The sequence below is a fragment of the Platichthys flesus genome, chromosome 19 (assembly GCF_949316205.1).
Source record: "Platichthys flesus chromosome 19, fPlaFle2.1, whole genome shotgun sequence".
Classification (NCBI taxonomy): domain Eukaryota; kingdom Metazoa; phylum Chordata; class Actinopteri; order Pleuronectiformes; family Pleuronectidae; genus Platichthys; species Platichthys flesus.
In genome coordinates this window covers 665,124-684,869 of record NC_084963.1, presented here as the reverse complement: position 1 = coordinate 684,869, position 19,746 = coordinate 665,124, and the positions used below count along the sequence as shown (strand labels likewise).

The 19,746-nt window shown below is 46.7% G+C and overlaps 2 protein-coding genes across 5 annotated transcripts; one reads left to right on the top strand and one right to left on the bottom strand.

Moving 5' to 3' along the window:
* Window positions 1-1,210: 1,210 nt before the first annotated feature.
* stc1l (stanniocalcin 1, like) lies at window positions 1,211-2,976 on the top strand. The gene is made up of 5 exons (XM_062413178.1): window positions 1,211-1,348; window positions 1,616-1,758; window positions 1,926-2,033; window positions 2,201-2,304; window positions 2,638-2,976. Exons 1-5 carry the CDS (start codon window positions 1,237-1,239, stop codon window positions 2,924-2,926), a joined length of 756 nt encoding a protein of 251 aa, XP_062269162.1. The 5' UTR covers window positions 1,211-1,236; the 3' UTR covers window positions 2,927-2,976.
* A 2,963-nt stretch (window positions 2,977-5,939) lies between these two features.
* Window positions 5,940-17,438, bottom strand: fgfr1b (fibroblast growth factor receptor 1b). Of its 4 annotated transcripts, XM_062412820.1 has the most exons (18): window positions 17,054-17,438; window positions 15,117-16,386; window positions 14,160-14,284; window positions 13,012-13,113; window positions 12,761-12,933; window positions 12,558-12,681; window positions 11,955-12,145; window positions 9,937-10,081; window positions 9,667-9,857; window positions 9,450-9,592; window positions 9,242-9,363; window positions 8,790-8,900; window positions 8,250-8,440; window positions 7,835-7,957; window positions 7,682-7,752; window positions 7,379-7,516; window positions 7,173-7,278; window positions 5,940-6,994 (listed from the first exon to the last, which is right to left on the bottom strand). In XM_062412820.1, the coding sequence occupies exons 3-18, from the start codon at window positions 14,260-14,262 to the stop codon at window positions 6,911-6,913; spliced, it is 2,118 nt and encodes a 705-aa protein (XP_062268804.1). In that variant the 5' UTR covers window positions 14,263-14,284; window positions 15,117-16,386; window positions 17,054-17,438; the 3' UTR covers window positions 5,940-6,910. The 4 variants fall into 4 exon arrangements, with proteins under 4 accessions (XP_062268804.1, XP_062268802.1, XP_062268805.1 ...); XM_062412818.1 differs by lacking the exon at window positions 15,117-16,386; XM_062412821.1 differs by lacking the exon at window positions 17,054-17,438 and having other exon boundaries at window positions 15,117-16,541.
* Between the last annotated feature and the right edge of the window lie 2,308 nt (window positions 17,439-19,746).

Below are 19,746 nucleotides of genomic sequence, written 5' to 3'. Positions count from 1 at the left end.
TTGAAACTCAAACTGAATCTGAAATTAACTTCTTGGAAATGTTCAAACAAGAAAAGAGTCAAAAACTCTTGAGATCAAGGAAACTAAAATAAATCCAATAAGAATGTTCTTGATTTAACAATAAATAATGTGACAAGAGGAAACTATGATCTATAAATACTGTAGTTAACATCTATCATCTTTCTACACACACCTACACACAGTGTGTGTTTTACTATTAATATTTATTAAAACATATATATTTGTTGTCTGGATCATAAATGTATTTTTTCATTTATTCGCTTTTTATTTAAAATATAAGATAATTCAATTAAAATCACTTTGCTCATGTTCAGTCTTTATCAGGAACTAAATCAGGACTATTATTTATAACAATAATAATAAAATGTGTTGTTATATGAAAATCAGCCAAGTTTAAACTTCACTCTCATGGTCTGACCACATTAACTAGTATGATAAAGTACTTTCACAGTACTCTACATGAAGTACTTTTATTGTGACACTGTAACAACACAAAGTGCTTTTATATTGATACTCCATTTAGTACTTTTAAGGTGGTACATTGACTCCATGAAGTACTTTACCTGCTTTACGTTGTTAGAACCTTTTGACTTTTTCTTCTGATACTTTATCTACATGTATTCTTGACTGCAGTACTTGACAGTAATGTTACATCGGTGAAGAAGTACTTTTACTGCAGTAACTCACAGAAACATTGTATTCATCCTGTTCACTCACTGATCAACTTGTTCGACTCGAGTGAACAAGAGAGAAACTTCAGACGTGACTTGAATCCCGAAGTGAAGCTTCCGTTTCCTACTGAAGCTATTTTAGAACACACACACACACGCACACATACACTTAAACACACGCACACACAAACACACACTTTATCTCTGGTACTTCTGTCTGAAACGCTTATAATAATGATGGTGAAAAAAATTATAAGAAATTAAAATGAAATAATAATTCATGACATCTGAACTTTGTGATTCTTCTGCTTTATGGTCACGTGCGTGTGAAAGTCACCGGTTCAGTTGAACGTGGAAATATTCCTCGGGTTCATTTCACCTGATGAATAAAACATGAGCTGAGTGGAGAGGACGCGCTGTGATTGGTCCGTTCCATTGGACTGTGTGTATATAAGCGAGCTGTGGTCAGTGCAGTAATCATCATCTTCATCATCATCGACTCAGATCCTCTTCTTCCTCCTCATCCTCCTCATCCTCAGACGTCATGCTGCGCGGCCCCGCTCTGCTCGTGCTCGTGCTCGGCTCCGCCGCGTGTTTCGAGCTGCTCCCGGAGGAGGCGGCCCCCCGCCGGGCTCGCTTCTCCTCCAACAGCCCCAGTGAGTCCCGGAGCTGCTGCTCCACCCGGACCGGAGCATACACTGTGTTTATTAATACTGCATCGGAACTCACAGTACTTCACTTTGCTGTACTTTACTGTACTTTACTTTATTATTTTATGTCTTTTGTTGTTGTAGTTTTTAAATACAGAATTAGCAGGTGTCTAAGAAGTAAACATGGTTTAAGTTGAGTGTTTCCATGAGATTTTACCACAAACCCCTGACATCATTGTGTGTGTGTGTGTGTGTGTGTGTGTGTGTCTGCAGCTGATGTGGCCAGATGTTTGACCGGTGCTGTGTCTGTGGGCTGCGGCTTCTTCTCTTGTCTGGAGAATTCAACCTGCGACACCGATGGGATGCACGAGATCTGTGAACTCTTCCTCCACACGGCTGCAACCTTCAACACAGAGGTCAGTCTGTCTGTCTGTCCACCTGTCTGTCCTCCTGTCTGTCTGTCTCTCTGTCTGTCTGTCCACCTGTCTGTCTGTCTGTCCACCTGTCTGTCTGTCTTTCTCTCTGTCTGTCTGTCCACCTGTCTGTCTGTCTGACCTGAGACTGTATGTCCTTCATCCTTCAGGGTAAAACCTTTGTGAAGAAGACTCTTCAGTGCATCTCCCAGGGAATCTCCTCAAAGGTTTTCCAAACCATCCGCCGCTGTAACATCTTCCAGAGGATGATCGCTGAGGTCAGTGAACTGTCAGAGAACTGTGTCCTCTGCTGTGTCCTCTGCTCCTGTGTGTCCTCTGCTGTGTCCTCTGCTCCTGTGTGTCCTCTGCTGTGTCCTCTGCTCCTGTGTGTCCTCTGCTGTGTCCTCTGCTCACTCTGTGATTAAATTCATTTTTCTTTAAAAAGGTGCAAGAAGAGTGTTACACCAGTCTGGACATCTGCACTGTGGCCCGCAGTAACCCTGACGCCATCGGAGAGGTGGTGCAGGTACCAGCTCACTTCCCCAACAGGTGAGATCACACACACACACACACACACACACACACACACACCACACACAGTATTCACAAGAATGAGAAACAAAACACAGTTTGTCCATCGCTGCAGCTCCTCTATTCAGCCTCTGTCTCAAACACTTGGTTTGAGCTCCTGTCTCTTTAAGTCCCCCCTCCTGATAAAGCCCGGTCTGCTCTGATTGGTCAACAGCTTCCAGAGGAGTAGGCAATGTCTGCTTTCTGTGCAGGAGACTTTAAACCTTTTAACTTTGCTGAACTTTATCACACGAGAGGAAACAGACATCCTGTTCTTTCCTGTTTGGCTGAAACCTCTGTTTCCTGGAGCAGATACTACAGCACGCTGCTGCAGACGCTGCAGGCGTGCGACGAGGAGACGGTGGCGACCGTGAGGTCCGGCCTCATCGCCAGGTTGGGCCCCGACATGGAGACCTTCCTCCAGCTCGTCCAGAACAAGCCCTGCGCTGCCGGCTCCGGCGCCGCCGCCTACAACAACCCGTCCAGCTGGAGGAACATGCCCGTGTTCAACGTCCAGCCCGGCTTCCGAGGCCGGGACCCCACCCACCTGTTCGCCAGGAGGTCTGTGGACGCCGCTGAGGGCGAGGTCACAGAGAATTAGAAAACAAGTGCACCCTCACAATCCTGATACCAACATGCAGCTTTCACCTCAGACTATCAAACCATATCCTACTCTGATATCTGAGCTCTAGATTTGAGGTAATAATCACTGACACATGTGTTATTGTTAATATTTGGGTGGACCTGCTCCGTCCGTCCACACACTGCCTGACGTCCCGAGCGCTAAAGACATTTCAAAACAAGAGGCCTGTTACTGAGATAACGACCCATATTTATTTTCTTAAATGAGTTAATTTATGAAGCTGTTCCATTTCATGTGGTGTGAGGGAAGCTCTGGAGTCAGAAGATGCTTCACGCTGGTCGTGGAGCTCTGTGACGTCTCCTGGTCTGAGATCAGTTTATGAGCTGAAGATGTGCGACGGGTTTCGAGCTCACTGTGGTCGGGATGTAAAACCTGAGGTGGTGGAGGAAATAAAGATATGATATGAATCAGTTTGGCTTGTGTGATGGATGTTATTTAACATTTGAAAAGATTTCATTCCTCCAAAGATAAGATGAGCGTCTGAGAGTCGAGCTGCTGCTTCGTCTGCTCAGCTTGTTTCTCTGAAAACTTCAGATCACAAACTAAAATCCTTCATCTGCCTCAAACATAGATATAAACCCCACCAACATCTCAAAAGGGTTTATTAAAATGTGACTTCAAACTGGATCAAACAGGAAAACACTGACACATGCACATGGAGGATATGACGCCAAACCAAATGAAACAAACTTAAAATACCAGATTACTGCAGATTTAAAAATACAAACTACAGACAATGTAAAGTTAAACTCACTGATAAACTTTTTCTGTTATTGAACTCTTCATCGACGTTGGAAACTTTCCTGGTTTGAATTTCTGAGGAGAAACGTGATAAACCATATTTTCAGACTTCCTCTGTGCTTCCCCGCAGCGGCCACTAGGGGGCCTACGTGCACAGAGATGTATCTCAGTGTTTTCCAGCTTCATTCAGTTTGTTCCTATTCTGATGCTCATCTGTTCATTTCTGAACAAAAAACTAAAAATGCTTCAGAAAGATTTGTTCAGGCGTCAAAGTTGTGATTGAAACATTCAGACTGAAGCTTCTTCACATCACACGTGAGACGTTTCCATCAGGTTTCCATCGTCTGAGCTTCTGACATCACAACCAGAGAAACCAAACTGCAGTGAAGCTGGAATTCAAGAGGAAATGTGACCACAAAGATTCTGTTGAGTTTCCTGCAGCCGAAGGAAAGTCTGTTATTAATAATTATAAATGTGAGCATCTGAATAAGAGACAGAATCTAAGAATGAGCTGAACCAACAGAAGCAGATTTAGAGTCCTCACCTCTCGTAAATACCTGGGGCACTTCCTGCTGTTTGTTCAGGCTTGTTGGTTCGGAGGTGTAAAGTGACACTCACCCATCAGCCATCTGCCCTGGAGCTAATGGCCGAGCCATAATGGAGCCTCACCTCCAGGTTATGGCCCATTAACCTCCATCAGTCTGGGTGAGAAAGACAAGCTGCCCCCCCCCCCCCCCCCCATCCTGCAGCAGATCTGAGACTGATTCTAATCTCCAGAGATGTAGAAACATCTCACTTTGCCAAAGATTTAAAAAATGTAAAGTTATGGTTCACACGAAGTCAGAAACAATCCAGTGTTTCCTGTAGTGTGGTTTGACTGGTCCGGTTTGAGCCGGTTTCAGGCGGGTCTTCTTCGGTGTGAATCTGCTCCTCTGCAGCAGGTGTGAAGTGACGTGTTCATGATGAACACCAAGAATAAAGATGATTCTATTATAATGTTTAGAGAATCAGAGCCTGAGGAGATCACAGCTAACAGTTCCCCCTTGTTTCCAGTCTTTGTGCTAAGCTAAGTCACCCGGCTGCACAGACCTGAGGATAATCACAGAGTGAAATGTTCACACGTTGTTTATTCTAATTGGGTTAGTCGTGTGTGTTCAGAGATGTTCAGTGAGGACATGCAGCAGCAGGACGTCTTCTTCTCTGGAGGTCAGCAACATGTTGGAGGAGGCAGCAGATCTCTGAGGAGGAAAGGTTCCTGTCCAACACAGGAAGGAGAGCGAGGAGAGAGAGGAGAGAGAGGGAGAGGAGCCAGATGATGTTGAAACTGATTCACCCACACACACACACATAAACAAACACACACACACACACACACACAAACACACACACACATACACACACACAGCCAGAGGCTACACAGAGAAAACAACGTCACAGACTGAGATACATGATCTACTTCACCTGTTTTACAAGAACATTTCCTCTGAGGGAGGAAACGCTGCTGCAGAGAAAACCAGGAGAAGAGGTGTGTGTGTGTGTGTGAGTCTGTGTGAGTGTGAGTCTGTGTGAGTGTGAGTCTGTGTGTGTGTGATAGATGACGCAGAGGCCAAGACTCTCTTCCCACAATTCATCTCTTCATGTCCAACATACACATGAATTCTATGAGAAGTTCTTGTTGGAGACACAGAGACTCTTTATCCTCATCTCCAAGGTCACACACACACACATACACACACACACACACACATACACACAAACACACACAGGGGGAAATCTCCTCCCGCTTCTTTTCCAGTTGGTAAACATCAGAAGCTTTAAAACAGATCAGCTCCTTACACACTGTGATTCGATCAGTGTAAATAAAGATGGACGACGCGTCTCCTCTTCCTCCTGTTGGACACAAACGAAGATCAAATATCTCCAGGGTCAATCAGGACGTTTCATGTTTTCATGTCTTCAAATAACTGATTCAAACCACACTGATCAGAAACTTGAACAAACATCAAAGAGAAAAGAACTTTGAAACTCTAGATTGGTCCATGTCCCGTCTGGTAACATGGAGGAGGGGGGTGAGCTATACTGCAGCCAGACACCAGGGGGCGATACAGATAGTGTTTATTTATAGGCTATGATCATCTGTCAGTCATCTGTCATCTGTCATCACTTTACACTGGAGCGACTGATCAGCTGATCGACGACAGTTTAAAGATCTCGAGGCACAGGAAACAAATTATTTAAAAAGATTTTAATACTGTTAATCAGTTATTATACATGTTTGTGTAACTGCAGGCTGGAATCAGCTGGAGGTTAAGTGCAAAGTTCAACTGTAACACTGACGACATCTTCATCATCATCTTCATCATCTGTGGCTTCAGACTGAAAAAACTAATCTGATGCAAGAAATACACAAAATAAACTGAGACAAAATCAAGAGTAAAATGCACAAGATATAACAACAGAGTATTAAGGCCATAGTGAGGAAAAGTATTCAGAGAGGGAAGTCGTACGATTCAGAGACAAAAAAGTTGTAATTTAATCAGAGAAAAATTATTAATATGACTTTTTTCCTCATTAAATTAACTTCCTTCTCAATTATGACTTTGTTCCCGTCATATTAAGATTTATCTCTAAATCATTTTTTTTCCCCCATAAATGGACTCAATATTCAATCGTATGATATAAATCTATAAATAGAACAATAATTTAAAATAGAGGGATTAGAGGACTGTAGCATGAACATGTTGGTTATTCTTCAATATTTATAGATTTATTTTATGAGTTTTGTGTATTTTATTTATTTATTTGGTTTTTAGTGATTTACTTCTTCTCCGATTTATCGTCTCATGTCACATTTCTCTAACAAATCCCTGGAACACAGACTATTATTTACAATATTCACACTGGGAACATTTTGCCCAGGAGCACAGTGAGGGGAGCAGAGTCCACGGCTCCTCGCTCGGTGTCTCTTCACGCTGGAGGAGGCGTGTTCAAGCTGCTTCCTGAGGCCTTGTTGAGGGGGACGCACACGGTCCAGCTCCGTCCAGATGTTCTTCACATCAGGCTGCTGAGAAGGACCACGGCAGAGCGGCTGGTCTGAGCTCCTCCTGCCCAGCTTCGTCTGGGACTTCTGCCGCCGCCGCCCCTCCACAGCAGAGGAAACGGGATGAAGGTGCTGCAGGAAGGGAAACGGTCCCAGGACGCCTATGTGGAGCTCCTGGATAGAGCTGAAGAAGAGACGCAGACTGTAGAGTACTGGACCAGAGGAACGGACAGATCCAGGTACTCCTGAAGAGACGGAGACAGAAACAAGGGGATTGGTTTCTCAGGGAACATCATGGATTCAAAGATTAGACCTTCAGACCCTTAACATCAGGTGTGAAAGGTTCCCCCAGACCAGAGGAGGAGTTCTGGTTCTGGATCAAACTGAACCATGGTTCTGTTCCCCAGGACTCGGAGCTCTTACCTGGTTGGAACTGAGAGAAAGCGTTCTGTCCAGATCTTCCACCAGCTGCAGGAACGTGGGTCTGCGAGACGGGACGGCGTGCCAGCAGTCCCTCATGGTCAGGTACCTGAACAGATGCCAGGTGTGAACTAACAGCAGTAAAAGTTTGATGGGATCACTCAGCACACGCGTTGACAGCAGGTGTGAACGGGGTGGTGTGAACTCACAGCTCCTGAGTGCAGGCGGGGGGTTTCTCCATGCGGTGACCCTCCTTCAGCAGCTTGAACAGCTCCTCCACGGGGACGCCAGGGTACGGAGATCCACCGAGGGTGAAGATCTCCCACAACAAGACGCCAAACGACCACCTGACACAAAGACACCGTCACTGAGCGTCCTCACATGAATAATGATATATTAGGATTTGATTCTTTCACCGACAAAACAACGAATCTGAAAAGCTCTCCTCTGACTTTAGGAAACTAGGAAGGAAGATGTTTGGTTGTTTTCCGACAGAGGATCAAACCACTCACACGTCACTCTGGTGAGTGTAGACCCGGTCGAACAAAGCCTCTGGCGCCATCCACTTCACCGGCAGACGACCCTGAAACAACATCACCTGAATCACACCTGCATCTTCTCAACATGTCACAGACGTTCAGTTCAAGTCTCCCAGCGTCTCTTACGTTGGTCGTCTTCTTGTAGTAGTCGATGTGGTGGACGTCTCGAGCCAAACCGAAGTCTGCGATCTTCATCACGTTGTCTTCTGTGACCAGGACGTTTCTGGCTGCCAGGTCTCTGTGGATACACTGGACAGCAGAGAGGAGACGTTTCAAACAGCTTCATGGTCCCACTCTGCACCAAACCAGGGGCTCGTCTCCAATCTCAGTTTTCTGTCATTTCATTTTTCAATGCAACTGGTCGACTCTACAGATTCAATCATCTCATAACGAAGGAGCACAGACACTCTGACGGCTGCTGGACCCGGATCGTCTAAAGGACTAATCCATGGAGCAGCAGCTTCACTCTTTGACAGATCCCATAGATATGTGAATGAAACATGAGGCTGTCCTGAATGATGCTGAGGTGATGGACACTGACCTTCTTGGAGGCCAGGTACGCCATCCCTCTGGCCACCTGGTACGCAGCAGACACCAGCTCCTTCATCTCCAAACTGTCCAGCGGCGTCTGTCTCGACTCGCTCCAGTACTCCAGGCCAACGGGGCGACGGGTGCGGAGGAACTCCCTGAGGTTCCCCTGGGAGGCGTACTCCACCACCACGTACAGAGGACCTGGTGGAGGCAAGAGCTTCATCGTCAGCACATCATCAATACCATCATCACCCTCACCTTCATCATCATCATCCTCATCATCTTCATCATCATCATCCTTATCTTAATCCTAATCTTCATCATCCTCATCCTCATCATCATCCTCATCTTCATCATCCTCCTCATCATCATCATCCTCATCCTCATTATCCTCATCATCCTCATCATCATCATCCTCATCCTCCTCATCATCATCCTCATCCTCATTATCCTCATCCTCATCCTTATCATCCTCATCATCATCATCCTCATCCTCCTCATCCTCATCCTCCTCATCATCCTCATCATCGCCACACATTACAGCGCTCACCGTCCTGAGTGCAGGCTCCCAGCAGGTTGATGATGTTCTTGTGTTTTCCGATCATCTTCATCATCTCCATCTCGGAGATCAGGTCGGACAGGTCCTTCTCTGTGGCGTCCGCTGCTCGTCAACCAGAGGAAACAGATTCAGAGTTTTATTCTCTTCAAACTTTCAACAGAAATCCAGAAACTAAAGCACAGAAGAGTTCTAGAGACAGAAAGTAGGTGGAGGCAGATTCTACTGAGTTTTCTAACTTGGAGATCAAAGTCGTCTCCTCTGAGTGACTGACAGCTGCCACAGCTATGATAGAAATGATCCATCAGCAGCTCCTCCTCTTTGTTCCTGTTCTAATCATAAACATTTTATTTCTACCTCTTTTCTCATCTGGAACATTTGTATTTTCAAACTTCTGCTCAATGTTGTTTGATCTTTAACATTTTGAATTGAAAATGTTTTTTCACCTTTCAGCATCTTCACTGCGACTTGAGTGACACGCGTCGGTTTGTTCTGGTCGAGTCCGGCGGCCTCGGCCAGAACCACCTGACCGAAACAACCTTCCCCCAGAGGCTTCCCCAGCATCAGCCTGAGAAACACACACACACACATGAACACACACATGAACACACAACAGACCTGCAGGGACGTAGATCACATGTGTGGAGGCCGTACCGATCTCGAGGCAGCTCCCACACCGGGTCGAAGGGAAGCTCGTACTCGGACACGCCTGCCAGGATGGTGGCCGCGCTGGAGAGACGAGACTGACGCATCAGACACATCCCAGAATGCAGCGAGGACGAGGACTCGACAGACACCTGCAGACGCAGGAGAGACGAGGTGAGGGACGCCCCTCTGGTCCAGGGACAGGAAGCAGAGACGGACGTCTTACCTGTCTCCTCAGGGGAATGCTCTTGGCTAGTTTCTGGACGGCCAGCTGGCCGCTGAAGTCGCTCTTCTTCGGGGAGCAGCAGAGTCGGCAGACGACGGCGGTGATGATGAGGATGATGACGATGAAGAAGCCGAGGCAGTAGATGAAGATCTCCAGGTAGGTCTGGGAGGGCAGAGGGGCGGGGGGCAGGTCTGAGGTGGGAGGAGACACGTGTGAACAGAGAATCATTTCAGAAGTTAGGGTTTAAAGTTTCTGAAGCTCGGCACAAACCTTTCACGACGTTGAGCCACGCAGAGTGGTGAGACACTCCGATGGAGTTTCCTGCAAAACACGTGTACTCGCCAGCGTCTTCCAGGGACACGTTGCTCAGGGTCAGAAGCTCCATCTCCTTATCTGTCGTGTTCAAACCGGCCGTCTGAGGACGAGAGCCACGTTAGACACAAGAGGAGGCGCCCACAGGTCACCTGACTGAGGAGCTCACCACACGAGTACAAGATCACGACTGCTGCTGAAGACAGAAGCTCTGTGTGTCCACATCAAAACCTCAGGGTTAGGGTTCAGTCATCAGCATAAATGTGTTCAGCTCCTGAGAATCTATTTAATCTACTCTCATGATTAATCATTGAAAATCAAGGTTCTGTTTAAATTCTTCTGTAAATCACCATTTGCTTAAGAGACGTTGTGCAATGTCTCTGCCACTAGGGGTCACTCAACCAAAACAATAACAACACTTAGAAAGTCTGAATCATCTCCTTTCCTCATCACTAGATCATCTCCTTTCCTCATCACTAGATCATCTCCTTTCCTCATCACTAGATCATCTCCTTTCCTCATCACTAGATCATCTCCTTTCCTCACCACTAGATCCTCTCCTTTCCTCACCAATAGATCATCTCCTTTCCTCACCACTAGATCATCTCCTTTCCTCACCACTAGATCATCTCCTTTCCTCACAACTAGATCATCTCCTTTCCTCACGACTAGATCATCTCCTTTCCTCACCACTAGATCCTCTCCTTTCCTCACCAATAGATCATCTCCTTTCCTCACGACTAGATCATCTCCTTTCCTCACCACTAGATCATCTCCTTTCCTCTCCACTAAATCATCTCCTTTCCTCACCACTAGATCATCTCCTTTCCTCACAACTAGATCATCTCCTTTCCTCACCACTAGATCATCTCCTTTCCTCTCCACTAGATCATCTCCTTTCCTCTCCACTAGATCATCTCCTTTCCTCATCACTAGATCATCTCCTTTCCTCACCACTAGATCATCTCCTTTCCTCACCACTAGATCATCTCCTTTCCTCTCCACTAGATCATCTCCTTTCCTCATCACTAGATCATCTCCTTTCCTCATCACTAGATCATCTCCTTTCCTCACCAATAGATCATCTCCTTTCCTCATCACTAGATCATCTCCTTTCCTCACCACTAGATCATCTCCTTTCCTCACCACTAGATCATCTCCTTTCCTCTCCACTAAATCATCTCCTTTCCTCACCACTAGATCATCTCCTTTCCTCACCACTAGATCCTCTCCTTTCCACACCAATAGATCATCTCCTTTCCTCACCACTAGATCATCTCCTTTCCTCACCACTAGATCCTCTCCTTTCCTCACCACTAGATCATCTCCTTTCCTCACGACTAGATCATCTCCTTTCCTCACCACTAGATCATCTCCTTTCCTCACCACTAGATCATCTCCTTTCCTCTCCACTAAATCATCTCCTTTCCTCACCACTAGATCATCTCCTTTCCTCACCACTAGATCATCTCCTTTCCTCACGACTAGATCATCTCCTTTCCTCACCACTAGATCATCTCCTTTCCTCACCACTAGATCCTCTCCTTTCCTCACCAATAGATCATCTCCTTTCCTCACCACTAGATCATCTCCTTTCCTCACCACTAAATCATCTCCTTTCCTCACGACTAGATCATCTCCTTTCCTCACCACTAGATCATCTCCTTTCCTCACCACTAGATCCTCTCCTTTCCTCACCAATAGATCATCTCCTTTCCTCACCACTAGATCATCTCCTTTCCTCTCCACTAAATCATCTCCTTTCCTCACCACTAGATCATCTCCTTTCCTCACCACTAGATCATCTCCTTTCCTCTCCACTCTTCCTCGACCCCGGTGGAAAACGTAAAGGTCAAGGAAAGATGTGAAGGAGAAGAGGTAAGGAGTTAACCCTAACCCTAACCCTTTGAAACTATGAGCTGAGCTGCAGACAGAACCGGTCTGAGCTCCGGTGAACCGGTTCCCTCGGGTCTCACCTTGAGAACCAGGACGTAGGGGTGCCCGTCCGGCCCCTCCCTGCTGCCGTTGACCACGATGTGTTTGAGCCACTGGATGTGAGGCTGCGGGTCGCTGAACACCCGACACACAAACTGAACGTTGGAACCAGCGACCACCGTCTGGTTGGCGGGCAGCCCGGCCTGCAGGATGGGTCTGTGGGGGGAGCGCTCTGGAAAAGACCAGGTTCAAACATGTCAGAGGATCCGAGGACGTCCTGTCTCTCTCAGGAGACGTTTGAAGACCTGCTCTGAAGACTGGACATTCTGCTCAAAGGTTCCAGAGGTTCTGTATGTGAGACACTGGAACCTTCTGGAACCGTCCCAGTGAGCGAGTGGACGTGTTGGAAAGAATTAATAGGTCATGTCCCGCCTCCTGCTGCTCTACAGGCTCCGCCCCTCGTCTGATTCTTCCCACATGTTGGTGTGATGAGTCGGACCCAACAACCTGCTGCTGCTTCACACTCACTCACTACAGGAAACGTCTGGACCATATTTTATATTATAGTTCATGTCTGAAAAGGTCTGAGGATACGAACACATGTTAGAAGGTCCACACGTCCTCGGGATTCGAACTCGTCTTACCGACTACGTCCAGCAGGTAGGTGTGTTCCAGGCTCCCGTACTCGTTCTCCACCACACACGTGTAGTTCCCTTTGTCTGATGGAACCACCGACTCCATGATCAGAGTCCAGATGTTATCTCTGATCTGAAACATTCAAAGCAGATGGATTCTAACACCTGTTCACACGTCTGGGTTCGATCTCCTCATGGGATCCAACACGAACCTTGAAGCCTCCGATTCTCTGGTCCTTCCTGAACTGTTTCCCGTTCTTGTACCAGTGCAGAGTGGGAGCAGGGTTCCCCGACGCCTGGCACCTGAACTTCACAGTCCGACTGGCGGGAACGGCGTGGAGCTGCTTCTCCATCTTCTCTGGCACCACCCACTGAGGCGCCAGCGCTGAGGAGGAGACCAGCAGGATTACAACCTTCACTCCAGCAGCAGACAAACAGAGGAGAGGAGAACAGAGGCACTCACGCTGCAGCTTCTCATTGCTTGTTGAAAGTTCATTGGAGAGTTTGTTTTCCTCTGAGGATGACTCATCGTCTTCTTCATCCTCAGACGACTGCACTGCGTCGACTACAATCAACAGAAGGAGATGTTTAGAAGATGTGTGTGTCTCCTTTAACTCAGCTGGTTTGAGGAGCTCAAGTCAAACTGGAGGTGAACAGACACACAAACAGCCTCTGGGACTTTCTGTTTGTGTGTCTGTGTGTTGTGGTGGCTGCAGATGATGGAGCAGCGGCTGTGAAACACATCAAACACTTTATAAAAAGCAGCGAGCGTCTGGGCGGACGAGGGCGAAGCGGAGTCCACGCTGGACCGAGCCCCGGCCTCGGCGGTTTGATTTCAGAGGGTGAAGTTTCGTTTGAAACTGAGCGAGGTGGGAAATTTAAAACAGGTTTTGTTTATGAACGGCCGAGAGTTTGAACGAGATGCTGACTGAGAGGGAGACAGGAACCTACAGGCTCAAGAAAACAACACACAGCTGGAGTCCAGATGTTTGGAACAGAAACAACACAGAACGTAGAAGAGAGAACTCTGCAGAACGGATCTCACACACACACACACACACTGAGCTGCAGTAACACAATCTGTAACACACTGTGCATCTGTTCCTATGATAGTGTGTCTGCACAGGATACACACAACTAGAGCCGAGCCCCAGTTACAACAGGAACAATCAACGTAACCACTTTCAGATGCTTCAGATCCAGAAACTTTCCTGTTTAAGAAATGAGCTCATTAGAAAGTTTCATAACTTATTACATAATAACCAGAGTCTGAAGCAGCAGATCTGAGATCAGACGTGAAGGAGTCGTCTCAGACAAGAGACCGAGAACAACAAACACAGACTGGATACGAGCATGTGAGAGGAATCTGCAGACGCACACACACAAATAACTAACGCACAATAAATATCAAATGAAACAAACATGAAAATGTTTCAAATCGATTTGTATTTGGTCAAAAATGACAAATAGCAGTTTGAAACAATCACATCTTCTTGATCGGTGAAATACAGACCTGAAGATTTATGTTATCTTTTAAAACCTCGAGAGTTTTGATTCATAAAAACCTCCCAGCTCTTTATCTCCTGAGGCTGAGTGTGATCGGGACGTTACCTGTGTCCAGGTCCTCGGTGGCCGGTCTGCACCGAGTCCCAGGAAGCTGGACCAGGACCAGCAGGAGGCAGGACAGCAGCAGGAAGCAGAGAGGGGACGACATCGGGTCCTCGGACGTCAACTCACTGAGACAGAGACACAACGAGACAATGAGAGACACAACCAGACGATCACCATCACACTCAGTTAGTGAACATGTCTCCACCGAGTCCACTGAGATGTCTTCAGAGATCAGCTGTGGAACATGACTCAGCTGTTTCCTCTCTCACTCCTGCAGCTGTTTCAGTGAAGACGTGTTGTGATGTCACAACCCCCCCCCCAAACAGACACACACTCGACCTGTGAGAACTACATGTGTCAAACACAACACTGTCAATCACACTGACACACACACACACAAAAGCTCCCTAAAACAAACATACACCATTTGCTGCATGTGTCACAGAGAGTGTGAATTGTTCACACAGACACACACACACACACACACATACACACACACAAACACACACACTCACAGTGTCATTCAGCCTGGTTCACTTCAGTTCAGTTAGAAAATAACCTGACTCATCATCTAAAGAGCCTCTTCAAGAAGATGAAGAGTGCAGCTCTGAAGACGTCACAGAGGACACAGAGGACACAGAGGACACAGAGGACACAGAGGACACAGAGGACGTCACAGAGGACGTCACAGAGGACACAGAGGACACAGAGGACACAGAGGACGTCACAGAGGACGTCACAGAGGACACAGAGGACATCACAGAGGACACAGAGGACAGAGAGGACACAGAGGACACAGAGGACACAGAGGACACAGAGGACACAGAGGACGTCACAGAGGACGTCACAGAGGACATCACAGAGGACACAGAGGACGTCACAGAGGACACAGAGGACATCACAGAGGACGTCACAGAGGACACAGAGGACATCACAGAGGACACCGATGCTGCCGACCCATCTCATGACTGAGTCCGTCCTCCAGATGCATGTGTCCTCAGCGTGTGCATGTGGATCTTTATCCAGACACGATGGAGACATTACACACAGCGGGACGCCGGCGGCCTCCTAAGCGAATTATGATGTTTGTGTGTTTTATGTGAGCTGCTGCAAACACAAAGCTCCATGTTGTCGACTGTGATTGTCCCACACACACTCACAGGACTCAGACACTGCGTCCTGCAGCAGAGGCTGAACTTTGCACTGTGGACCGAGCGGGCACGAGCACACGTCAGCTGATCAGGAGAAAGTGCTGAGCGGCCACTCGCTGGCCTCGCTCACTCTGTGCATGCTGTGGAACAACTGAAATCCTGTCCTTCAAACAACTCCAGCAGGAGGCTGGAGATTGGATCCAGATGTGTCCAACATCTGTCTCTGGGACCAATCGGACACACTTGGTTTCGTGGTGTTTCCTTCTGGAGTCCGTCTCACGATCTGGACGGATCCTGTGTCCTCAGTTTGAAACAAACTGGTTTTGGTTGTTGTCATTAATCTCATGGTTTGAAAAAGGGCCGAGACGTCATGATTGACAGCTGAGACTGTCTCCTGATTGGTTGTGTGTGTGGGCGGAGACTTTAGTCCCACAGCTGCACACTGTGTTTTCTGTGAACCAGTGGAGACGCAGCGTCCATCTTTATTCCAGCGTTGTGTTTAAGAGCCTCAGTTCATAGACAGGAGTCATGACTTCACCCTCATCACACTTTCTCCAAACTATAAAATATTAAAGTCTTTTTTTGCTCTTTGACTTTTGCTGCTCGTGCAAACGCTCTCACCAAAACGATGTGGAAATGGAATCCTCCCTGAGACGCTGTGCTCCTCAGCTCTTAATAAGTAACTTGTGTCCCGTCCTCCTCCCTCTGCTCCACTTCCCGTGATGCAGCTTTCACCTACACACCACATTCTGCAGCCGGCTGGCAGCTCACAACACTTCTCATACTAACACACCAACTGCTGATGCCACCCGAGCTGGAACAACAACACGCAGCCAAACAGGAAGAGAGCGGCTGCTGAGGCAGGAGGAGGTGAAGCTCCTCGTCAGGAGGGAGAGGAGCAGCCTGAAAACTCCTCATAGGATCTGTGAGGATGTTGGTGAGGAGACGCCAGAGCTGCAGGAGCCAGGGAGCAGGAGAGTGGAAAGTGACTCACTCCTCGTGCACGCTCCACAGAACTCAGGAGGTGAACAGATTAATATCAGGTCCCAGTGACAGTGTCATTAACTGAGCCGCTGCTGGAGAGTGAAGCCAAAAGAAAACCACTGAGCCTCAGATACAAGATGTTAAAGACAAAGATCCTATTTCACTCTGAACAAAGGAGGAAACATTCAGATTGTTGACTTCGGAACATAAAGTCACTTTTACTGCATTTAAGTAAAGTTTTAAGTTACTTCACATGAGTGTTTCCAGATATAGATGTGTATATGTTTAGATCTTTTCAGCTTAACATCAAAGATCCTGAACAAAGGTTGAAATCATGATGTAGAATAATGATCATTTAGAAAAAGTATGTTTCATCTTAAAGACTCAACTGCCCCAAAATGAGTAATTCACTTTACAGTTTCTTAAAACTATCAATAGTCTAATTTACATAATATTGATTTATAAATGCTATTAGTAGTAATTAATAATGCTTTGTTAACTTTAGCGGATGCAGGACTTTGACTTGTAATGGAGTATTTTAAGTGCAGTAAAGTAACTTTTACTTCAGTGAAGGATGTAAATGGATCCTTTCTTCCACCTCTTTACAATCTGTTGCAGTTTGATTTATGATAAACACATGAGATGGATGATTCTTAGATTTAACTACACAGCAGTGAACAACATGAGATGTGAACATGTTTACCGAGCAGAACAACGTGAAACCAGAGACTCAGAAGAAGTTACAGAGAAGCTTCTGACCTGAAGCAGCTGCGAGGACGTGGAGACACCGAACGAGCAGGAGACACCAGGAGACACCAGGAGAGACCAGGAGACACCAGGAGAGACCAGGAGACACCAGGAGAGACCAGGAGACACCAGGAGAGACCAGGAGACACCAGGAGAGACCAGGAGACACCAGGAGACACCAGGAGAGACGGAATCCTGCTGCTGCGCTTCGGAGAGGAGCCCTCCCAGTCTGATCCACTGGTTCTCTGCTCCACTTATTCCACTGTTCCACTCATAGATATACGGTTCCACTGGTTCCACTGGTTCCACAGTTCCTCTGGTTCTCAGTGAGCTGCCTCTCTGCTTCAGTCTACGGACTCCGGACGGGTCCTTCGCTCCTGGAGGGAAAACGTGGGAATAGAACAGTTCAGTGAGGGTTATTGTGTGAGACAAGACACGCCCACAGAGGGACACTCCTCCCACACACAAACACGGCACGCGCACGCACGCACACACACACACGCACACACTCACAGTCTCTTCATTAATGCCTCACTGCAGATTTATTGACTCAGTTTTTCCGAGGACGCAATGATCTTTACGGATCCTCCACCAGGAAGCATTGTGTGTGTGTGTGTGTGTGTGTGTGTGTGTGTGTGTGTGTGTGTGTGTGTGTGTGTGTGTTTGTGTGCGTGTGTGTGTGTGTGTGTGTGTGCGCGTGTATTCACAGAATCATTTGTTTTCACTTTTCTTATCAACTTCATTTATTTTTTCTCACAAAGAATAAATATCAGTTTCTGGGAAAAGTGAAAATGTCTCAACGTTAAACAAGGAGAGAGGAAAGTTTACTGGAAACTGTTCGGAAGCTTTATTCAAACACACGGGATCACTGCTGACGTCACAGAGCTGAGAGACGATGATACCAGGTTCTAATTACGTCCCAGTTCATCAATGTTCTGATATTCAACCTGTGACCTGTAGGTGGCGCTAAACCACCACAGAGGGACTGTTCACAACAATCATGAACCAGACTGTAAATAAAGATGGACGCCATGACACCTCCTTACGGTGAAGCCAAGGTGTCTCTATCGCCCCCTGGTGTCTGGCTGCAGTAGAGGTCATAAACCCTCCTCCTCCATGTTAGCAGACGGGACCAAACCAACAAATCAAAGCAGTCTCTGATCAGTTTGGTTTTATTTAGTTATTTGATGATATGAAAACAGACTGAGACGTCTTGATTGACAGCTGAGACTGACTCCTGATTAATAAAGTCAATCTAACCTGATTGGTCGGCAGGATCTCAATACCACACCTCCACCCTGACTCCAAATACCATCATCAGCAAAAGATGGCGGCGGCTGCATCAGAGAGGTTTCTGGACAGTGGGAGGAAGCAGAGACGTGTCGGCCATCTTTGTCTTCGAATGTGGACGATTATGACTCGAGAAAATGTTTCTGTCTCAACGTCTGTGGGTCACTCTCCTGTGATTATCATCAGCTGTTTAGACGAGCTAACCTCAGTTACATCACCACACACACACACACACACACACACACACACACACACACACAGATGGATTCCTTTGTGAATTCATTGGCTGTCTGGTATAATGTGTGTTTGAGTGTCAGACTGGGACAATGTCTCTGAGTGTCTCTGAGCACAGACGAGTCTCTGTGGCATCGTTTCTATCAAACTCACTTTTCTGCTTCGCTGATTTCAAACGGACATTTTCATCATGAACATGATCTGTTTATCAGTTTTCACATTGTGTGTGTCTGTGTCGTTACAGTGAAATGTGGATGTTTGTCTACACAGCAGTGTCACAACTACGTCACTAGATTAGGTTTATATTCATAGATAGATAGATAGATGGATACTTTATTAATCCCGAGGAAAATTCAGAAATTTATCCATCAATCAATCCATCAAATGTTATTTGTATAGCCCATATTCACAAATCACAATTCGTCTCATAGGACTTTAACATGGTGAGACATCCTCTGTCTGTAACCTTCAACAAGAGTCAGGACAAACTACTAAAAACCTTTTAACAGGTACAAATACACAGAAACCTCAGAGACACATGTGAGGACCCGTCTCCCAGCACGGACACAAGTCAACAGATGTCACGTGAAGGAAACAACATCAGGATTAAAATGTTAGCAGCATTGATGAGGGTAGACATCTTGAAGGATAACTTCAATACTTAATGTCAAACTGTCCTGCTGCATCATAGTCTCTGGTCAGCAACCAGCAAGATCATGATCCACCATCCAGACCAGATCCACTATAGTCCAGTCATTGTCCACTGCCACCAGTTAGGATCCATCACCAGCTGCCACCTCGGTCTATCTATTCATGCATCCATCCTAAATTCTGCAGCACATCTCTTAAAAGACAGAACTTTTACTGAATATCTGAACCAGTAAAACCAGTAGCACCAGGTGAAACACCAGTGATCCCTGCAGCTCCATGTCGTCCTGTTCCAGCCTCAGAACCACATGAAAACATGTCATGATGATTTTAAATCAGTGTGTTTGTCTCAGTCTCACAGCTCAGTTATTCTCAGTCATTATTTTGGACGTTCCTATGAGAGCAGATGTCTCAGCTGCTGAGCCCCCGCCCAGCGCTAACTACTGACCCTGTTACCACAGTCCGACCAGTGTGGACCCACCCAGACCTGGAGCCAGAGCCAAACCCCAGGCTCTGGACACACCAGGGCCGAG

What these genes read in the sequence shown, in the direction of transcription:
- stc1l (XM_062413178.1), top strand. Translation starts at nt 1,237, where the DNA reads ATGCTGCGCGGCCCCGCTCTGCTCGTGCTCGTGCTCGGCTCCGCCGCG. An exon ending in CTTCTCCTCCAACAGCCCCA is followed by an intron (nt 1,349 to 1,615) that starts GTGAGTCCCGGA and finishes GTGTGTCTGCAG; the next exon opens with CTGATGTGGCCAGATGTTTG. An exon ending in CTGCAACCTTCAACACAGAG is followed by an intron (nt 1,759 to 1,925) that starts GTCAGTCTGTCT and finishes TTCATCCTTCAG; the next exon opens with GGTAAAACCTTTGTGAAGAA.
- fgfr1b (XM_062412820.1), bottom strand. Translation starts at nt 14,262, where the DNA reads ATGTCGTCCCCTCTCTGCTTCCTGCTGCTGTCCTGCCTCCTGCTGGTC. An exon ending in TGGGAGCTGCCTCGAGATCG is followed by an intron (nt 9,364 to 9,449) that starts GTACGGCCTCCA and finishes TGTGTTTCTCAG; the next exon opens with GCTGATGCTGGGGAAGCCTC. An exon ending in TACACTCACCAGAGTGACGT is followed by an intron (nt 7,517 to 7,681) that starts GTGAGTGGTTTG and finishes TCTTTGTGTCAG; the next exon opens with GTGGTCGTTTGGCGTCTTGT.